Below are 16,625 nucleotides of genomic sequence, written 5' to 3' on the forward strand. Positions count from 1 at the left end.
AGCATGGCTTTATGAAGGGGAAGTCATGTCTGACAAATTTGCTTGAGTTCTTCGAGGATATAACGTATAGGGTGGATAAAGGGGAACCAGTGGACGTAGTGTATTTAGACTTCCAGAAGGCATTCGACAAGGTGCCACATAAAAGATTATTACTTAAGATAAAAAATCACGGGATTGGGGGTAATATTCTGGCATGGGTGGAGGATTGGTTATCGAACAGGAAGCAGAGAGTTGGGATAAATGGTTCATTTTCGGACTGGCAACCAGTAACCAGTGGTGTTCCACAGGGGTCGGTGCTGGGTCCCCAACTCTTTACAATCTATATTAACGATTTGGAGGAGGGGACCGAGTGCAACATATCAAAATTTGCAGATGATACAAAGATGGGAGGGAAAGTAGAGAGTGAGGAGGACATAAAAAACCTGCAAGGGGATATAGACAGGCTGGGTGAGTGGGCGGAGATTTGGCAGATGCAATATAATATTGGAAAATGTGAGGTTATGCACTTTGGCAGGAAAAATCAGAGAGCAAGTTATTTTCTTAATGGCGAGAGACTGGAAAGTACTGCAGTACAAAGGGATCTGGGGGTCCTAGTGCAAGAAAATCAAAAAGTTGGTATGCAGGTGCAGCAGGTGATCAAGAAAGCCAACGGAATGTTGGCTTTTATTGCTAGGGGGATAGAATATAAAAACAAGGAGGTATTGCTGCAGTTATATAAGGTATTGGTGAGACCGCACCTGGAATACTGCATACAGTTTTGGTCTCCATACTTAAGAAAAGACATACTTGCTCTCGAGGCAGTACAAAGAAGGTTCACTCGGTTAATCCCGGGGATGAGGGGGCGGACATATGAGGAGAGGTTGAGTAGATTGGGACTCTACTCATTGGAGTTCAGAAGAATGAGAGGCGATCTTATTGAAACATATAAGATTGTGAAGGGTCTTGATCGGGTGGATGCAGTAAGGATGTTCCCAAAGATGGGTGAAACTAGAACTAGGGGGCATAATCTTAGAATAAGGGGCTGCTCTTTCAAAACTGAGATGAGGAGAAACTTCTTCACTCAGAGGGTGGTGGGTCTGTGGAATTTGCTGCCCCAGGAAGCTGTGGAAGCTACATCATTAGATAAATTTAAAACAGAAATAGACAGTTTCCTAGAAGTAAAGGGAATTAGGGGTTATGGGGAGCGGGCAGGAAATTGGACATGAAGCTGAGTTCGGATCGGTCAATGCCCTGTGGGTGGCGGAGAGGGCCCAGGGGCTATGTGGCCGGGTCCTGCTCCGACTTCTTGTGTTCTTTAGATTTGTGGTTGGGATCAGATCAGCCATGATCTTATTGAATGGCGGAGCAGGCTCGAGGGGCCGATTGGCCTACTCCTGCTCCAATTTCTTATGTTCTTATGTTCTTATGTTCTTATATGGTACTTTATCGAATGCCTTTTGAAAGTCCATATACACAACATCCACCGCACTACCTTCATCAACCCTCTCCGTTACTTCATCAAAGAACTCAATCAAGTTAGTCAAACATGATTTTCCTCTAACAAATCCATGCTGACTGTCATTTAATAATCCTCTTTGCATCACAAAGTTGTGCAGCCCACTGCGTCTGGGCCATATTGTAGGGAGCCCCCGGAGTGATCAGGGTACCTGCACCTTTGCTTCAATATGTCAGTGGCTCGATGGTGTTCCCGTTAGTCCAATGGTTCTGATTGTACCCGAGTTTGAGTATGCTGGGGGTGTGGAAGAGTGTCACCTGCTGGGTGTGGAGGGTGTATCCCTTATCCCCGAGCAGCCATCCTTTGATGTTCCTGGGATGGATGAGTGTTGCAGGACGAAACTGTCACAGACTGTATTATCCTTCTGCGGTGATCACACACCAGTTGTACATTGATGGAGTGGAAGCCCTAACTCTTCACCAAAGTTCCTGGCTCTTCTGCTACCCGAATAGCTACACGAGCGCAGTCTATAATGCCCTGGACACGGGGGATGCTGGCCACTGCTGCAAATCCCAGAGCTCGCACATTTTGGCTGTTGGCGTCCATTGTGAAGGTGATGTACTAGTTTACTCTGCCAAGGAGGGCATTGGTGACCTGCTTGATGCAGCTGTGCATTACTGACTGGGAGATGTGGGTGATGTCCCCTGTAGCCAGCTGGAAAGAGCCTGAGGTGAAAAAGTGAAGGGCAGTGGTAACTTTGAGAGCCACAGGCAAAGTCTGGTCTCTCTGAACCAGTAAACCCTGCTGTAGGAAGCTGAACAGATCAGCGAGAGGCTGCCCAGTGAAGCACTGCCTCCTGACTCACTGCTTCTCAGAGATATCCAGGAAACTGAGTGGCAGGGGGATGGGAACCTGAGCGGGGAATCAGAAGGGAGTAAAGTTGAGAGCAGCAAGAGAGGGGAAGACCCAGGGGAAATCTACAATACAAATAGTACAAACAGTTGTTCAAGAACAAGTGAAAGGGAAAAGCGTAGAGCAGCGGAAAGAAAGTGTACTTTAGGCACAACAGATAAAATAAAAACTAGAAGGCGTAAGCCGATTAACCCAGCATTAAAGCTGTGGCAGGGGGTTGGGAACCTGAGCAGGGAGACAGAGGAAAGCGTGTCAGGAAGGGACAGAAGGTATGGAGTAAAAGGTAAAGTGTAAAAAAAGGAAAAAGCAGGAACTAAGTGTCACAAAACATATTTGAACGTTCTTTATCTGAATGCACGTAGCATTCGTAACAAAATGGACGAGTTAACGGCACAAATAACTACGTATGGGTATGATCTTGTGGCCATTACAGAAACATGGCTGCAGGGTGACAACGACTGGGAATTAAATATGCCAGGGTATTTAACAATTAGGAAAGACAGGCAGGAAGGAAGGGGAGGTGGGGTGGCTATGTTAATAAAGGAAGGAATCACTGTAATACAGAGAAATGATATTGGGACAAAGGATCAGGACAATGAAACAGTTTGGGTAGAGATAAGGAATAATAAGGGGAAAAAACACTAGTGGGCGTAGTATACAGGCCTCCTAATAGTTGCAACTCTGCTGGAAGAAGTATTAATCAGGAAATAGTCGGGGCATGTAAAATCATAAAATCATAGAATCATAGAAGTTTACAACATGGAAACAGTCCCTTCGGCCCAACATGTCCATGTCGCCCAGTTTATACCACCAAGCTAGTCCCAATTGCCTGCACTTGGCCCATATCCCTCCATACCCATCTTACCCATGTAACTGTCCAAATGCTTTTTAAAAGACAAAATTGTACCCGCCTCTACTACTGCCTCAGGCAGCTCGTTCCAGACACTCACCACCCTTTGAGTGAAAAAATTGCCCCTCTGGACCCTTTTGTATCTCTCCCCTCTCACCTGAAATCTATGTCCCCTCATTATAGACTCCCCTACCTTTGGGGAAAGATTTTGACTATCGACCGTATCTATGCCCCTCATTATTTTATAGACTTCTATAAGATCACCCCTTAACCTCCTACTCTCCAGGGAAAAAAGTCTCAGTCTATCTAATCTCTCCCTATAAGTCAAACCATCAAGTCCCGGTAGCATCCTAGTAAATCTTTTCTGCAACCTTTCTAGTTTAATAATATCCTTTCTATAATAGGGTGACCAGAACTGTACACAGTATTCCAAGTGTGGCCTTACTAATGTCTTGTACAACTTCAACAAGACATCCCAACTCCTGTGTTCAATGTTCTGACCAATGAAACCAAGCATGCCGAATGCCTTCTTCACCACCCTATCCACCTGTGACTCCACTTTCAAGGAGCTATGAACTTGTACTCCTTGATCTCTTTGTTCTATAACTCTCCCCAACGCCCTACCATTAACGGAGTAGGTCCTGGTCTGATTCGATCTACCAAAATGCATCAACTCACATTTATCTAAATTAAACTCCATCTGCCATTCATCGGCCCACTGGCCCAATTTATCAAGATCCCGTTGCAATCCGAGATAAACTTCTTCACTGTCCACAATGCCACCAATCTTGGTGTCATCTGCAAACTTACTAACCATTCCTCCTAAATTCTCATCCAAATCATTAATATAAATAACAAATAACAGTGGACCCAGCACCGATCCCTGAGGCACACCGCTGGTCACAGGCCTCCAGTCTGAAAAACAACCCTCTACAACCACCCTCTGTCTTCTGTCGTCAAGCCAATTTTGTATCCAATTGGCTACCTCACCTTGGATCCCGTGAGATTTAACCTTATGTAACAACCTACCATGCGGTACCTTGTCAAATGCTTTGCTGAAGTCCATGTAGACCACGTCTACTGCACAGCCCTCATCTATCTTCTTGGTTACCCCTTCAAAAAACTCAATCAAATTCGTGAGACATGATTTTCCTCTCACAAAACCATGCTGACTGTTCCTAATCAGTCCCTGCCTCTCCAAATGCCTGTAGATCCTGTCTCTCAGAATACCCTCTAACAACTTACCCACTACAGATGTCAGGCTCATCGGTCTGTAGTTCCCAGGCTTTTCCCTGCCGCCCTTCTTAAACAAAGGCACAACATTTGCTACCCTCCAATCTTCAGGCACCTCACCTGTAGCGTTGGATGATTCAAATATCTCTGCGAGGGGACCCGCAATTTCCTCCCTAACCTCCCATAACGTCCTGGGATACATTTAATCAGGTCCCGGAGATTTATCTACCTTGATGCGCGTTAAGACTTCCAGCACCTCCCTCTCTGTAATATGTACACTCCTCAAGACATCACTATTTATTTCCCCAAGTTCCCTAACATCCATGCCTTTCTCAACCGTAAATACCGATGTGAAATATTCATTCAGGATCTCACCCATCTCTTGTGGTTCCGCACATAGATGACCTTGTTGATCCTTAAGAGGCCCTACTCTCTCCCTAGTTACTCTTTTGCCCTTTATGTACTTGTAGAAGCTCTTTGCATTCTCCTTTGCCTTATCTGCCAAAGCAATCTCATGTCCCCTTTTTGCCCTCCTGATTTCTCTCTTAACTCTACTCCGGCAATCTCTATACTCTTCAAGGGATCCACTTGATCCCAGCTGCCGATGCATGTCATATGCCTCCTTCTTCTTTTTGACTAGGGCCTCAATCTCCCGAGTCATCCAAGGTTCCCTACTTCTACCAGCCTTGCCCTTCACTTTATAAGGAATGTGCTTACCCTGAACCCTGGTTAACACACTTTTGAAAGCCTCCCACTTACCAGACGTCCCTTTGCCTGCCAACAGACTCTCCCAATCAACTTCTGAAAGTTCCTGTCTAATACCATCAAAATTAGCCTTTCCCCAATTTAGAATTTTAACTTTTGGGCCAGACCTATCATTCTCCATAGCTATCATAAAACTAATGGAATTATGATCACTGGTCCCAAAGTGATCCCTCACTAACACTTCTGTCACCTGCCCTTCCTTATTTCCCAAGAGGAGGTCAAGTTTTGCCCCCTCTCTAGTCGGACCATCCACATACTGAATGAGAAATTCCTCCTGAATACACTCAACAAATTTCCCTCCATCCAAGCCCCTAATGCTATGGCTGTCCCAGTCAATGTTGGGAAAGTTAAAGTCCCCTACTATTACCACCCTATTTTTCTTGCAGCTGTCTGTAATCTCCTTACATATTTGCTCCTCAATTTCCCGTTGACTATTTGGGGGTCTGTAGTACAATCCTATCAAAGTGATCTCTCCCTTCTTATTTTTCAGTTCTACCCATATAGACTCAGTGGGCGAACCCTCGGATATATCCCCTCTCACTACTGCCGTGATGTTCTCCCTAATCAAGAACGCAACTCCCCCTCCTCTCTTACCTCCTGCTCTATCTTCCCTATAGCATCTGTACCCTGGAACATTGAGCTGCCAGTCCTGCCCCTCCCTTAGCCATGTTTCAGTAATAGCTATAACATCCCAGTTCCATGTACCCGTCCATGCCCTGAGTTCATCTGCCTTGCCCATCAGACTTCTTGCATTGAAATAAATGCAGTTTAATCTAGACTTCCCTTGGTCTTTGCCCTGCTTTCTCAGACCATCTGTCCGGTCATGTTTTGTACACTCTCCCTCACTGCCTTTTGTTTCTGTCACCACTTTACTTCCCACTGACTTCCTGCATCGGTTCCCATCCCCCTGCCACATTAGTTTAAACCCTCCCCAACAGCAGTGGCAAACACTCCCCCTAGGACATTGGTTCCAGTCCTGCCCAGATGCAGACCGTCCAATTTGTACTGGTCCCACCTCCCCCAGAACCGGTTACAATGGCCCAGGAATTTGAATCCCTCCCTCTTGCACCATCTCTCAAGCCACGTATTCATCCTAGCTATCCTGTCATTCCTACTCTGACTAGCCCGTGGCACTGGTAGCAATCCTGAGATTACTACCTTTGAGGTCCTACTTTTTAGTTTAACTCCTAACTCCCTAAATTCAGCTTGTAGGACCTCATCCCGTTTTTTACCTATATCGTTGGTACCTATATGCACCACGACAACTGGCTGTTCACCCTCCCCCTCCAGAATGTCCTGCAGCCGCTCCGAGACATCCCTGACCCTTGCACCAGGGAGGCAACATACCATTCTGGAGTCTCGGATGCGTCCGCAGAAACGCCTGTCTATTCCCCTTACAATCGAGCCGCCTATCACTATAGCTCTGCCACTCTTTTTCCTTTGTAAACAATTTTACAACACCAAGTTATAGTCCAGCAATTTTATTTTAAATTCACAAGCTTTCGGAGGCTTCCTCCTTCCTCAGGTGAACGATGTGGAAATGAAATCCTCGAAATGAAATCGCATTTATAATTCACAGAACTCTTTTTCCTGCCCTCCTGTGCAGCAGAGCCAGCCACGGTGCCATGAACCTGGCCGCTGTCACCTTCCCCTGGTGAGCCATCTCCCCCAACAGTATCCAAAATGGTATACCTGTTTTGGAGGGAGATGACCGCAGGGGAGCCCTGCACTGCCTTCCTACTCTTCCTCTGTCTGTTGGTCACCCATTCACTATCTCCCTCAGTAATTTTTATCTGTGGTGTGACCAACTCACTGAACGTGCTATCCACGACTTTCTCAGCATCGCGGATGCTCCAAAGTGAGTCCATCCGCAGCTCCAGAGCCGTCAAGCGGTCAAACAATAGCTGCAGCTGGACACACTTCCCGCAGGTGAAGGAACCAGGGACACAGGAAGGAGCCCTGAATTCCCACATCCCACAAGAGGAACATGACATGTAATCAGGGGACAGCTATAATTATGGGGGATTAATTAATAATGTCCTAGTTAAGGATCCCCTTGGAATGAGTGACCATAACATGGTTACATTCCATATCCAATTAGAGGGTGAGAAGGTTGATTCTCAAACAAGCGTACTGAGCTTGAATAAAGGAGACTATGATGGTATGAGAGCGGAATTGATTAAAGTGGACTGGGAAAATAGATTAAAGGGTAAGACGGTACATGAGCAGTGGTGTTCATTTAACGAGCGATTTTACAACTTTCAAAAAATATATATTCCACTGAGGAAAAAAGGGTGTAAAAGAAATGACAGCCATCCATGGCTAAGTAAAGAAATTAAGGATAGTATCCGACTAAAAACAAGGACATATAAGGTAGCCAAACTTAGTGGGAGGATAGAAGATTGGGAAGTCTTCAAAAGACAGCAAAAAGTAACTAAAGGATTGATTAAGAAAGGGAAGATAGATTATGAAAATAAATTAGCAAAAAATATAAAAACAGATCGCAAGAGTTTCTATAGTTATATAAAAAGAAAAAGGGTGGCTAAGGCAAACGTAGGTCCCTTAGAGGATGAGACCGGGAAATTAATGGTGGGAAACATGGAGATGGCAAAAATGCTAAACAAATATTTTGTTTCAGTCTTTACGGTAGAGGACACTAAGAATATCCCAACACTGGACAAACAGGGGGCTCTAGGGGGGGAGGAGCTAAATACGATTAAAATCACTAAGGAATTGGTACTCAGTAAATTAATGGGACTCAAAGCGGATAAATCCCCCGGACCTGATGGCTTACATCCTAGGGTCTTGAGGGAAGTGGCAGTCGGGATTGTGGATGCTTTGGTAATAATTTTCCAAAATTCTCTGGACTCGGCAAAGGTCCCGGCAGATTGGAAAATTGCTAATGTAACACTCTTATTTAAAAAGGGTAGTAGGCAGAAGGCTGGAAATTATAGACCAGTTAGCCTAACATCTGTGGTGCGTAAAATTTTGGAGTCTATTATTAAGGAGACAGTAGCGGAACATTTGGATAAACATAATTTAATAGGACAAAGTCAGCATGGCTTTCTGAAGGTGAAGCCATGTCTGACAAATTTGCTTGAGTTCTTTGAGGATATAACGTACAGGGTGGATAAAGGGGAACCAGTGGACGTAGTGTATTCAGACTTCCAGAAGGCATTCGACAAGGTGCCACATAAAAGATTATTGCTCAAGATAAAGAATCACTGGATTGCGGGTAATATTCTGGCATGGGTGGAGGATTGGTTATCTAACAGGAAGCAGAGTTGGGATAAATGGTTCATTCTCGGACTGGCAACCAGTAGCCAGTGGTGTTCCGCAGAGGTCGGTGCTGGGTCCCCAACTCTTTACAATCTATATTAACGATTTGGAGGAGGGGACCGAGTGTAACATATCAAAGTTTGCAGATGATACAAAGATGGGAGGGAAAGTGGAGAGTGAGGAGGACATAAAAACCCTACAAGGGGATATAGACAGGCTGGGTGAGTGGGCGGAGATTTGGCAGATGCAATACAATATTGGAAAATGTGAGGTTATGTACTTTGGCAGGAAAAATCAGAGAGCAAGTTATTATCTTAATGGCGAGAAACTGGAAAGTGCTGCAGTACAAAGGGATCTGGGGGTCCTAGTGCAAGAAAATCAAAAAGTTAGTATGCAGGTGCAGCAGGTGATCAAGAAGGCCAACGGAATGTTGGCTTTTATTGCTAGGGGGATAGAACATAAAAACAGGGAGGTATTGCTGCAGTTATATAAGGTATTGGTGAGACCGCACCTGGAATACTGCATACAGTTTTGGTCTCCATACTTAAGAAAAGACATACTTGCTCTCAAGGCAGTACAAAGAAGGTTCACTCGGTTAATCCCGGAGATGAGGGGGCAGACATATGAGGAGAGGTTGAGTAGATTGGGACTCTACTCATTGGAGTTCAGAAGAATGAGAGGCGATCTTATTGAAACATATAAGGTTGTGAAGGGGCTTGATCGGGTGGATGCGGTAAGGATGTTCCCAAGGATGGGTGAAACTAGAACTAGGGGGCATAATCTTAGAATAAGGGGCTGCTCTTTCAAAACTGAGATGAGGAGAAACTTCTTCACTGAGGGTAGTAGGTCTGTGGAATTTGCTGCCCCAGGAAGCTGTGGAAGCTACATCATTAAATAAATTTAAAACGGAAATAGACAGTTTCCTAGAAGTAAAGGGAATTAGGGGTTATGGGGAGCGGGCAGGAAATTGGACATGAATTTAGATTTGAGGTTAGGATCAGATCAGCCATGATCTTATTGAATGGCGGAGCAGGCTCGAGGGGCCGATTGGCCTACTCCTGCTCCTATTTCTTATGTAAACTGACTGGGCCTATAGATCCTGTGGGCTGGGCATGGTGTCTCCGAGAAGCTCACTCCTCTTGTGTTCTAACAGGCCCATCTGCAGCTGAGCCTCCTCTTCCAACTGTTCCTCCATCCAAAGCAATGAAGCAAAAATGGCTCCCATGATAAGTTGTGAGTCGTTAATCAATGAGTAAGGCAAGGAGCAAATTGCAAGCTGAAAAATGCCGAGGTGATCCAATATAGCACACAGACCATAATGCCCAAGGGCCCCTTTCAATTCAGCTTTCAGTGGTGGCAGTCTTTGTAAAGCCAATCCCATTAAGTTTCACTGGGCAGGTTTGTTTGATTCCAAGGGGAGCGATGTTCCTGCATCTGGTCCTGAGTAATGAAATGGATCCAGTGTATCCAGTGTATGAGTTCAATCTGGGTGAGAACCTCAGAACTAGTGACCATAATATGAGGTATAATGTCCAAATAGAAAGGGAAACAGTTTGTATAAAATGAAGACAGCAGATTGGAATAGGGCAGACTTTGGAAGTGAGCTATTTGAGTGGAGATTGAAACATGGGACTGGAGTTGAACGAGGAATATTGCAGGATAAATATATACTATTTAGAAAGGAGAAAATATTTCAAGCTTTAAAATGCTGTGGATAAACAGAGGCTAGAAACAGACAAAAATTGAAGAGGACAGCACATTGGGCCCATAGGTCTGATAAATATAATAAAAATACAAAACAATATGAGAAATAAGGAGAGAATCTCAAAATATTTTTTAAAATAATAAAGTATTTTGCAACTGTGTCTATAAAAAGAGAATTGTTAAATGTGAAATGGGAGCCCTGAGAGGGGAGCGATTTAATGGAGAATAAAGGCAGTTGTGTGATTGTGTGTGTTGGGGGAGAGGATGGTATTTCTCAAGGCTTTCGCTTCAGTGTTTACAGAAAAGAAGGATATTGGGGAGGAGGTAAATCCTGAATTGGTTAAAAGTGAGATGAGCAATATTGTAATAAATAGGAGAAGTTAATTAAGTTAAAGGAGGACAAAGTGCCAGCATCTGATTGGATATGTCCAAGGGTCCTGAGGGAAATGGGGAAGAAATAGTGAAGCCTGTAGAAATTGGATTTGAAGATTCTGCTGAGAGTGACTGTGACTGAAGGATCAAAGTAAAACCCATTCTCAAAGGGAGAGAGAGAGAAAGCTAAACGGAGAATTAGAGGTCGGTTAGAGTAAGATCTGTGGAAAGGACAATTTTGGAATCTTTAATTGACAGATGAAATTATTAAATATCTGGATGAAGAGAAAATAATTAGCTACAAATAACACGGATTTCAGAAAGGAAGATTGTACTTGACCAACCTGATCGAGATCTTTGACGAGGTACAGATATGGCGAATGGGGAAATGCAGTGGATGTGGGGTACATGGACTTTCAGAAACATTTTGACAAGGGACCACGCAAGAGATTATTGGAGAAGATTAAAGGGGATGGAATTAGGGGAAGGGGAGCAAATTGGATTAAAAACTGGTTAGAAGAGAGGAGACAAACCCACGACCTCTACCACCTAGAAGGACAACGGCAGCAGGCACATGGGAACAACACCACCTGCACGTTCCCCTCCAAGTCACACACCATCCTGACTTGGAAATATATCGCCGTTCCTTCATCGTCACTGGGTCAAAATCCTGGAACTCCCTTCCTAACAGCACTGTGGGAGAACCGTCACCACACGGACTGCAGCGGTTCAAGAAGGCGGCTCACCACCACCTTCTCAAGGGCAATTAGGGATGGGCAATAAATGCCGGCCTCGCCAGTGACGCCCACATCACATGAATGAACAAAATAAAAGACAGAGAGTAGGGGTAAGGGGCAGTTTCTCTGCGTGGTTGGAAGTGGGTAATGGTGTTCCACAGGGTTCTGTTTTGGGACCACTTCTGTTCACAGAATATAAATGATTTGCGTTTCGGGCTAGAGGGAGTGGGGGGTCCAAATTTGCAGATGATACTAAAACAGGAGGTACAGTAAATAATTCTGAGGATCAAAAGGACGCTGCAAAGGGGCATTGATAAAATGGTGGAATTGGCAAAAAAGTGTCAGCTGGAATTCCTCCTGATCCTCCACCACATCCTCTACTGGTTGTTGAATTGGTAAAGGGGACACTGAATCGGGATTAGAACTAGAAACCAGAAATTCCTTGGGCTCTGGAATCCACTATTGCACCAGGCTGAGTCAATCAACATTTGAGAGACAATTAGATAAACATTCAAAGGAAATATTAAAAAGATATTGGGAAAGAGCTGAGAAAGAGGATGGATTGTAAGCACCAGCTCAGACACAGTCAGCCAAATGATCTCATATTGTTAAAATTGTAGTGATTTTATCATCACAAGTAATTGAGATTGAGCTGGGCCTCAGTAGTAATACTGACAAGGCATTGACTGTTCTTTCCATTCTCCTTTTCCAGGACTGATTATTCATGAGGGACCATCAGTGTATCGAATCTTCAAGCGTTGGCAAGCTGTTAACCAGCAGTGGAAAGTGCTGAACTATGAAAAATCCAAGGACATGGAGGATCAGAAGAGCACTACAAACCGAAGTAGGAACTCACGGGCCCAACTGTCACCTACTACACACAACAGTTCCAGGGGCAACCGGCCAACTGGGACCATGTCCAATCACCACTGTGCATACACCATTCTACACATTCTCAACCACCTGAGGCCAAATGAACAAAGGCACCAAACAAGCACAAGCAGAGAACTGGTGATGAGGGTGACTACAGTCTGACGACAAGAACTGCCTTAAGGACACCTTGGTCAGCATTACACACGGGAGTGAAGGCAGGAGAGGCTGAGATTGAGAGACGGATGGGTAGAAGGATAGACGGACAGCATCAAGCACCGTGAATCTACCAGGCTGCCCGTGGAGATAGGCCGCAACCGAAGCCACACAGGACAATGGAAATTAGTCCAGTTCACAAATTACAGTCACTATATAATCTGAACTGCCTGTGAAACCAGATAAAAATGGCCACAACTGTTAAAGAATTCTCTGAACATAATCTCATTCTTTTAACAAAAGCAAAATACTGCGGATGCTGAAAATCTGAAATAAAAACAGAAAATGCTGGAAATTCTAAGCAAGTCAGGCAGCATCTGTGGAGAAACAAACGGTTAATGTTTCAGGTCGATGACCTTTCGTCACAACTGGAAAAGGTTAAAGGTTTAACAGTTTAGCAAGTTCAGACCGAGGGAAAGGGGGAGGGAGGAAAGAACAAAAGGGAAGGTCTCCGATAGGGTGGAGGGCAGGAGTGATTAAATGACAGAAGGGATGATGGTGCAAGGCCAGGAGGGTGAGAATCGGGTAAGTAAAGAAACAAAAGATGGATCTAGAGCAGCTGTAAATGGCAACATCAGAACAATTACCAGCACCTGCTATCTGAAAAAATGGGAGCAGCAGTTATGATCTGAAGTTATTGAAATCAGTGTTGAGTCTGGAACATAAGGTAAGAACATAAGAAATAGAGCAGGAGTAGGCCATACGGCCCCTCGAGCCTGCTCCGCCATTCAATATGATCATGGCTGATCTTCGACCCCAACTCCACAATCCTCATATCTCTTGATTCCCCTAAAGTCCAAAAACCTATCGATCTCAGTCTTGATTATACTCAATGACTCAGCATCCTCTTCTGGGGTAGAGAATTCCAAAGATTCTGAGTTTTTTTTTATTATTCGTTCATGGGATGTGGGCGTCGCTGGCGAGGCCGGCATTTATTGCCCATCCCTAATTGCCCTTGAGAAGGTGGTGGTGAGCCGCCTTCTTGAACCGCTGCAGTCCGTGTGGTGACGGTTCTCCCACAGTGCTGTTAGGGAGGGAGTTCCAGGATTTTGACCCAGCGACAATGAAGGAACGGCAATATATTTCCAAGTCGGGATGGTGTGTGACTTGGAGGGGAACGTGCAGGTGGTGTTGTTCCCATGTACCTGCTGCTCTTGTCCTTCTAGGTGGTAGAGGTGGGGGGTTTGGGAGGTGCTGTCGAAGAGGCCTTGGCGAGTTGCTGCAGTGCATCCTGTGGATGGTACACACTGCAGCCACAGTGCGCCGGTGGTGAAGGGAGTGAATGTTTAGAGGTGGTGGATAAGGTGCCAATCAAGCGGGCTGCTTAGTCCTGGATGTGTCGAGCTTCTTGAGTGTTGCTGGAGCTGCACTCATCCAGGCAAGTGGAGAGTATTCCATCACACTCCTGACTTGTGCCTTGTAGATGGTGGAAAGGCTTTGGGGAATCAGGAGGTGAGTCACTCGCCGCAGAATACCATGCCTCTGACCTGCTCTTGTAGCCACAGTATTTATATGGCTGGTCCAGTTAAGTTTCTGGTCAATGGTGACCCCCAGGATGTTGATAGTGGGAGATTCGGCGATGGTAATGCCATTGAATGTCAAGGGGAGGTGGTTAGACTCTCTCTTGTTGGAGATGGTCATTGCCTGACACTTGTCTGGCGTGAATGTTACTTGCCACTTATCAGCCCAAGCCTGGATGTTGTCCAGGTCTTGCTGCATGTGGGCTCGGACTGCTTCATTATTTGAGGGGTTACGAATGGAACTGAACACTGTGCAATCATCAGCGAACATCCCCATTTCTGACCTTATGATGGAGGGAAGGTCATTGATGAAGCAGCTGAAGATGGTTGGGCCTAGGACACTGCCCTGAGGAACTCCTGCAGCAATGTCCTGGGGCTGAGATGATTGGCCTCCAACAACCACTACCATCTTCCTTTGCGCTAGGTATGACTCCAGCCACTGGAGAGTTTTCCCCCTGATTCCCATTGACTTCAATTTTACTAGGGCTCCTTGGTGCCACACTCGGTCAAATGCTGCCTTGATGTCAAGGGCAGTCACTCTCAACTCACCTCTGGAAGTCAGCTCTTTTGTCCATGTTTGGACCAAGGCTGTAATGAAGTCTGGAGCCGAGTGGTCCTGGCGGAACCCAAACTGAGCATCGGTGAGCAGGTTATTGGTAAGTGCCGCTTGATAGCACTGTCGACGACACCTTCCATCATTTTGCTGATGATTGAAGTGAAAGTGATGGAAGGTGTCGTCGACAGGTGCAGAAAATAATCAATAAGGCTAATGGAATGCTGGCCTTTATATCGAGAGGACTAGAGTACAAGGGGGCAGAAGTTATGCTGCAGCTATACAAAACCCTGGTTAGACCGCACCTGGAGTACTGTGAGCAGTTCTGGGCACCGCACCTTCGGAAGGACATACTGGCCTTGGAGGGAGTGCAGCGTAGGTTTACTAGAATGATACCCGGACTTCAAGGGTTAAGTTACGAGGAGAGATTACACAAATTGGGGTTGTATTCTCTCGAGTTTCGAAGGTTAAGGGGTGATCTGATCGAAGTTTATAAGATATTAAGGGGAACAGATGGGGTGGATAGAGAGAAACTATTTCCACTGGTTGGGGATTCTAGGAGTAGGGGGCACAGTCTAAAAATTAGAGCCAGACCTTTCAGGAGTGAGATTAGAAAACATTTCTATACACAAAGGGTGGTAGAAGTTTGGAACTCTCTTCCGCAAACGGCAATTGATACTAGCTCAATTGCTAAATTTAAATCTGAGATTGATAGCTTTTTGGCAACCAAAGGTATTAAGGGATATGGGCCAAAGGCAGGTATATGGAGTTAGATCCCAGATCAGCCATGATCTTATCAAATGGCGGAGCAGGCACGAGGGGTTGAATGGCCTACTCCTGTTCCTATGTTTCTCTGTTCCTAAGTGCTGAACTATGAAAAATCCAAGGACATGGAGGATCAGACGAGCACTACTAACCGTACTAGGGCAGGTACTACAACAGTCACCTACTACACACAACAGTTCCAGGGGCAACTGGCCAAGTTGAGTGAAGAAATGCCTCCTCATCTCAGTCTTAAATGGCCGACCCCTTACCCTGAGACTATGCCCCCTAGTTCTAGACTCTCCAGCCAGGGGAAACATCCTCTCAGCATCTACCCTGTCAAGCCCCCTCAGAATCTTGTATGTTTCAATGAGATCACCTCTCATTCTTTTAAACTCCAGAGAGTATAGGCCCATTCTACTCAATCTCTCCTCATAGGACAACCCTCTCATCCCAGGAATTAATCTAGTGAACCTTCGTTACACTGCCTCTAAGACAAGTATATCCTTCCTTAGATAAGGAGACCAAAACTGTACGCAGTACTCCAGGTGAGGTCTCACCAAGTCCTGTACAACTGTAGTAAGACTTCCTTACTCTTGTACTCTGACCCCATTGCAATAAAAGCCAGCATGCCATTTGCCTTCCTAATTGCTTGCTGTACCTGCATGTTAACTTTCTATGTTTCTTGTACCAGGACACCCAAATCTCTCTGGATATCAACATTTAATAGTTTCTCACCATTTAAAAAATATTCTGTTTTTCTATTCTTCCTACCAAAGTGAATAATCTCACATTTCCCCACATTATATTCCATCTGCCCCCTTCTTGCCCAGTCTCTTAACCTGTCTTATATCTCTTTGCAGACACTTTGTGTCCTCCTCACAGCTTACTTTCCCACCTAGCTTTGTATCATCAGCAAACTTGGATACATTACACTCGGTCCCTTCATTAATATAGAATTAATATATGGAAGGTTGTAAAGTGCCTAATCGAAAGATGAGGTGCTGTTCCTTGAGCTTCTGTTGAGCTTCTTTGGGACAGTGTAGGCTGCCGAGGACAGAGAGGTCAGAGTGGGTGTGGTGCGGAGAATCCAAGTGACAAGCGACCGGAAGCTCAGGGTCCCATTTTTTCATCCAGTAGGTGCTGGTAATGGTTCTGCTGTTTTCATTTACACCTCCTCTGGACCCACCTTTTGTTTCTTTACTTGTCCCATTCCCACCCCCTTTTGCCTTACACCTTATCCCTTTTGTTCTTTCCTCTCCACACACACCCCTCCCCCCACCTTTCCCTGGCTCTGCACTTGCTTTTAAACTGTTTAATCTTTAACTTCTTCCAGTTCTGACAAAAGGTTATCCACCTGAAACATTTCTCTCTCCACGGGTGCTGCCCGACCTGCTGAGTGTTTCCAGCACTTTCT

At 45.2% G+C, this 16,625-nt stretch overlaps 2 protein-coding genes across 2 annotated transcripts in view; one reads left to right on the forward strand and one right to left on the reverse strand.

Annotated features, from left to right (window-relative positions):
- Positions 1 to 12,436, forward strand: part of LOC137323450 (E3 ubiquitin-protein ligase MARCHF4-like) — a 148,573-nt gene extending 136,137 nt beyond the window's left edge. The window contains exon 4 of the mRNA XM_067986927.1: positions 12,000 to 12,436. Within this exon, the coding sequence (XP_067843028.1) occupies positions 12,000 to 12,322 (323 nt within the window). The 3' untranslated portion in view covers positions 12,323 to 12,436. The remainder of the gene's footprint in view (positions 1 to 11,999) is intronic.
- Positions 1 to 16,625, reverse strand: part of xrcc5 (X-ray repair complementing defective repair in Chinese hamster cells 5) — a 487,392-nt gene that overhangs the window by 72,118 nt on the left and 398,649 nt on the right. The window lies entirely within an intron of this gene.

Source organism: Heptranchias perlo, chromosome 7 (genome assembly GCF_035084215.1).
Source record: "Heptranchias perlo isolate sHepPer1 chromosome 7, sHepPer1.hap1, whole genome shotgun sequence".
NCBI lineage: Eukaryota > Metazoa > Chordata > Chondrichthyes > Hexanchiformes > Hexanchidae > Heptranchias > Heptranchias perlo.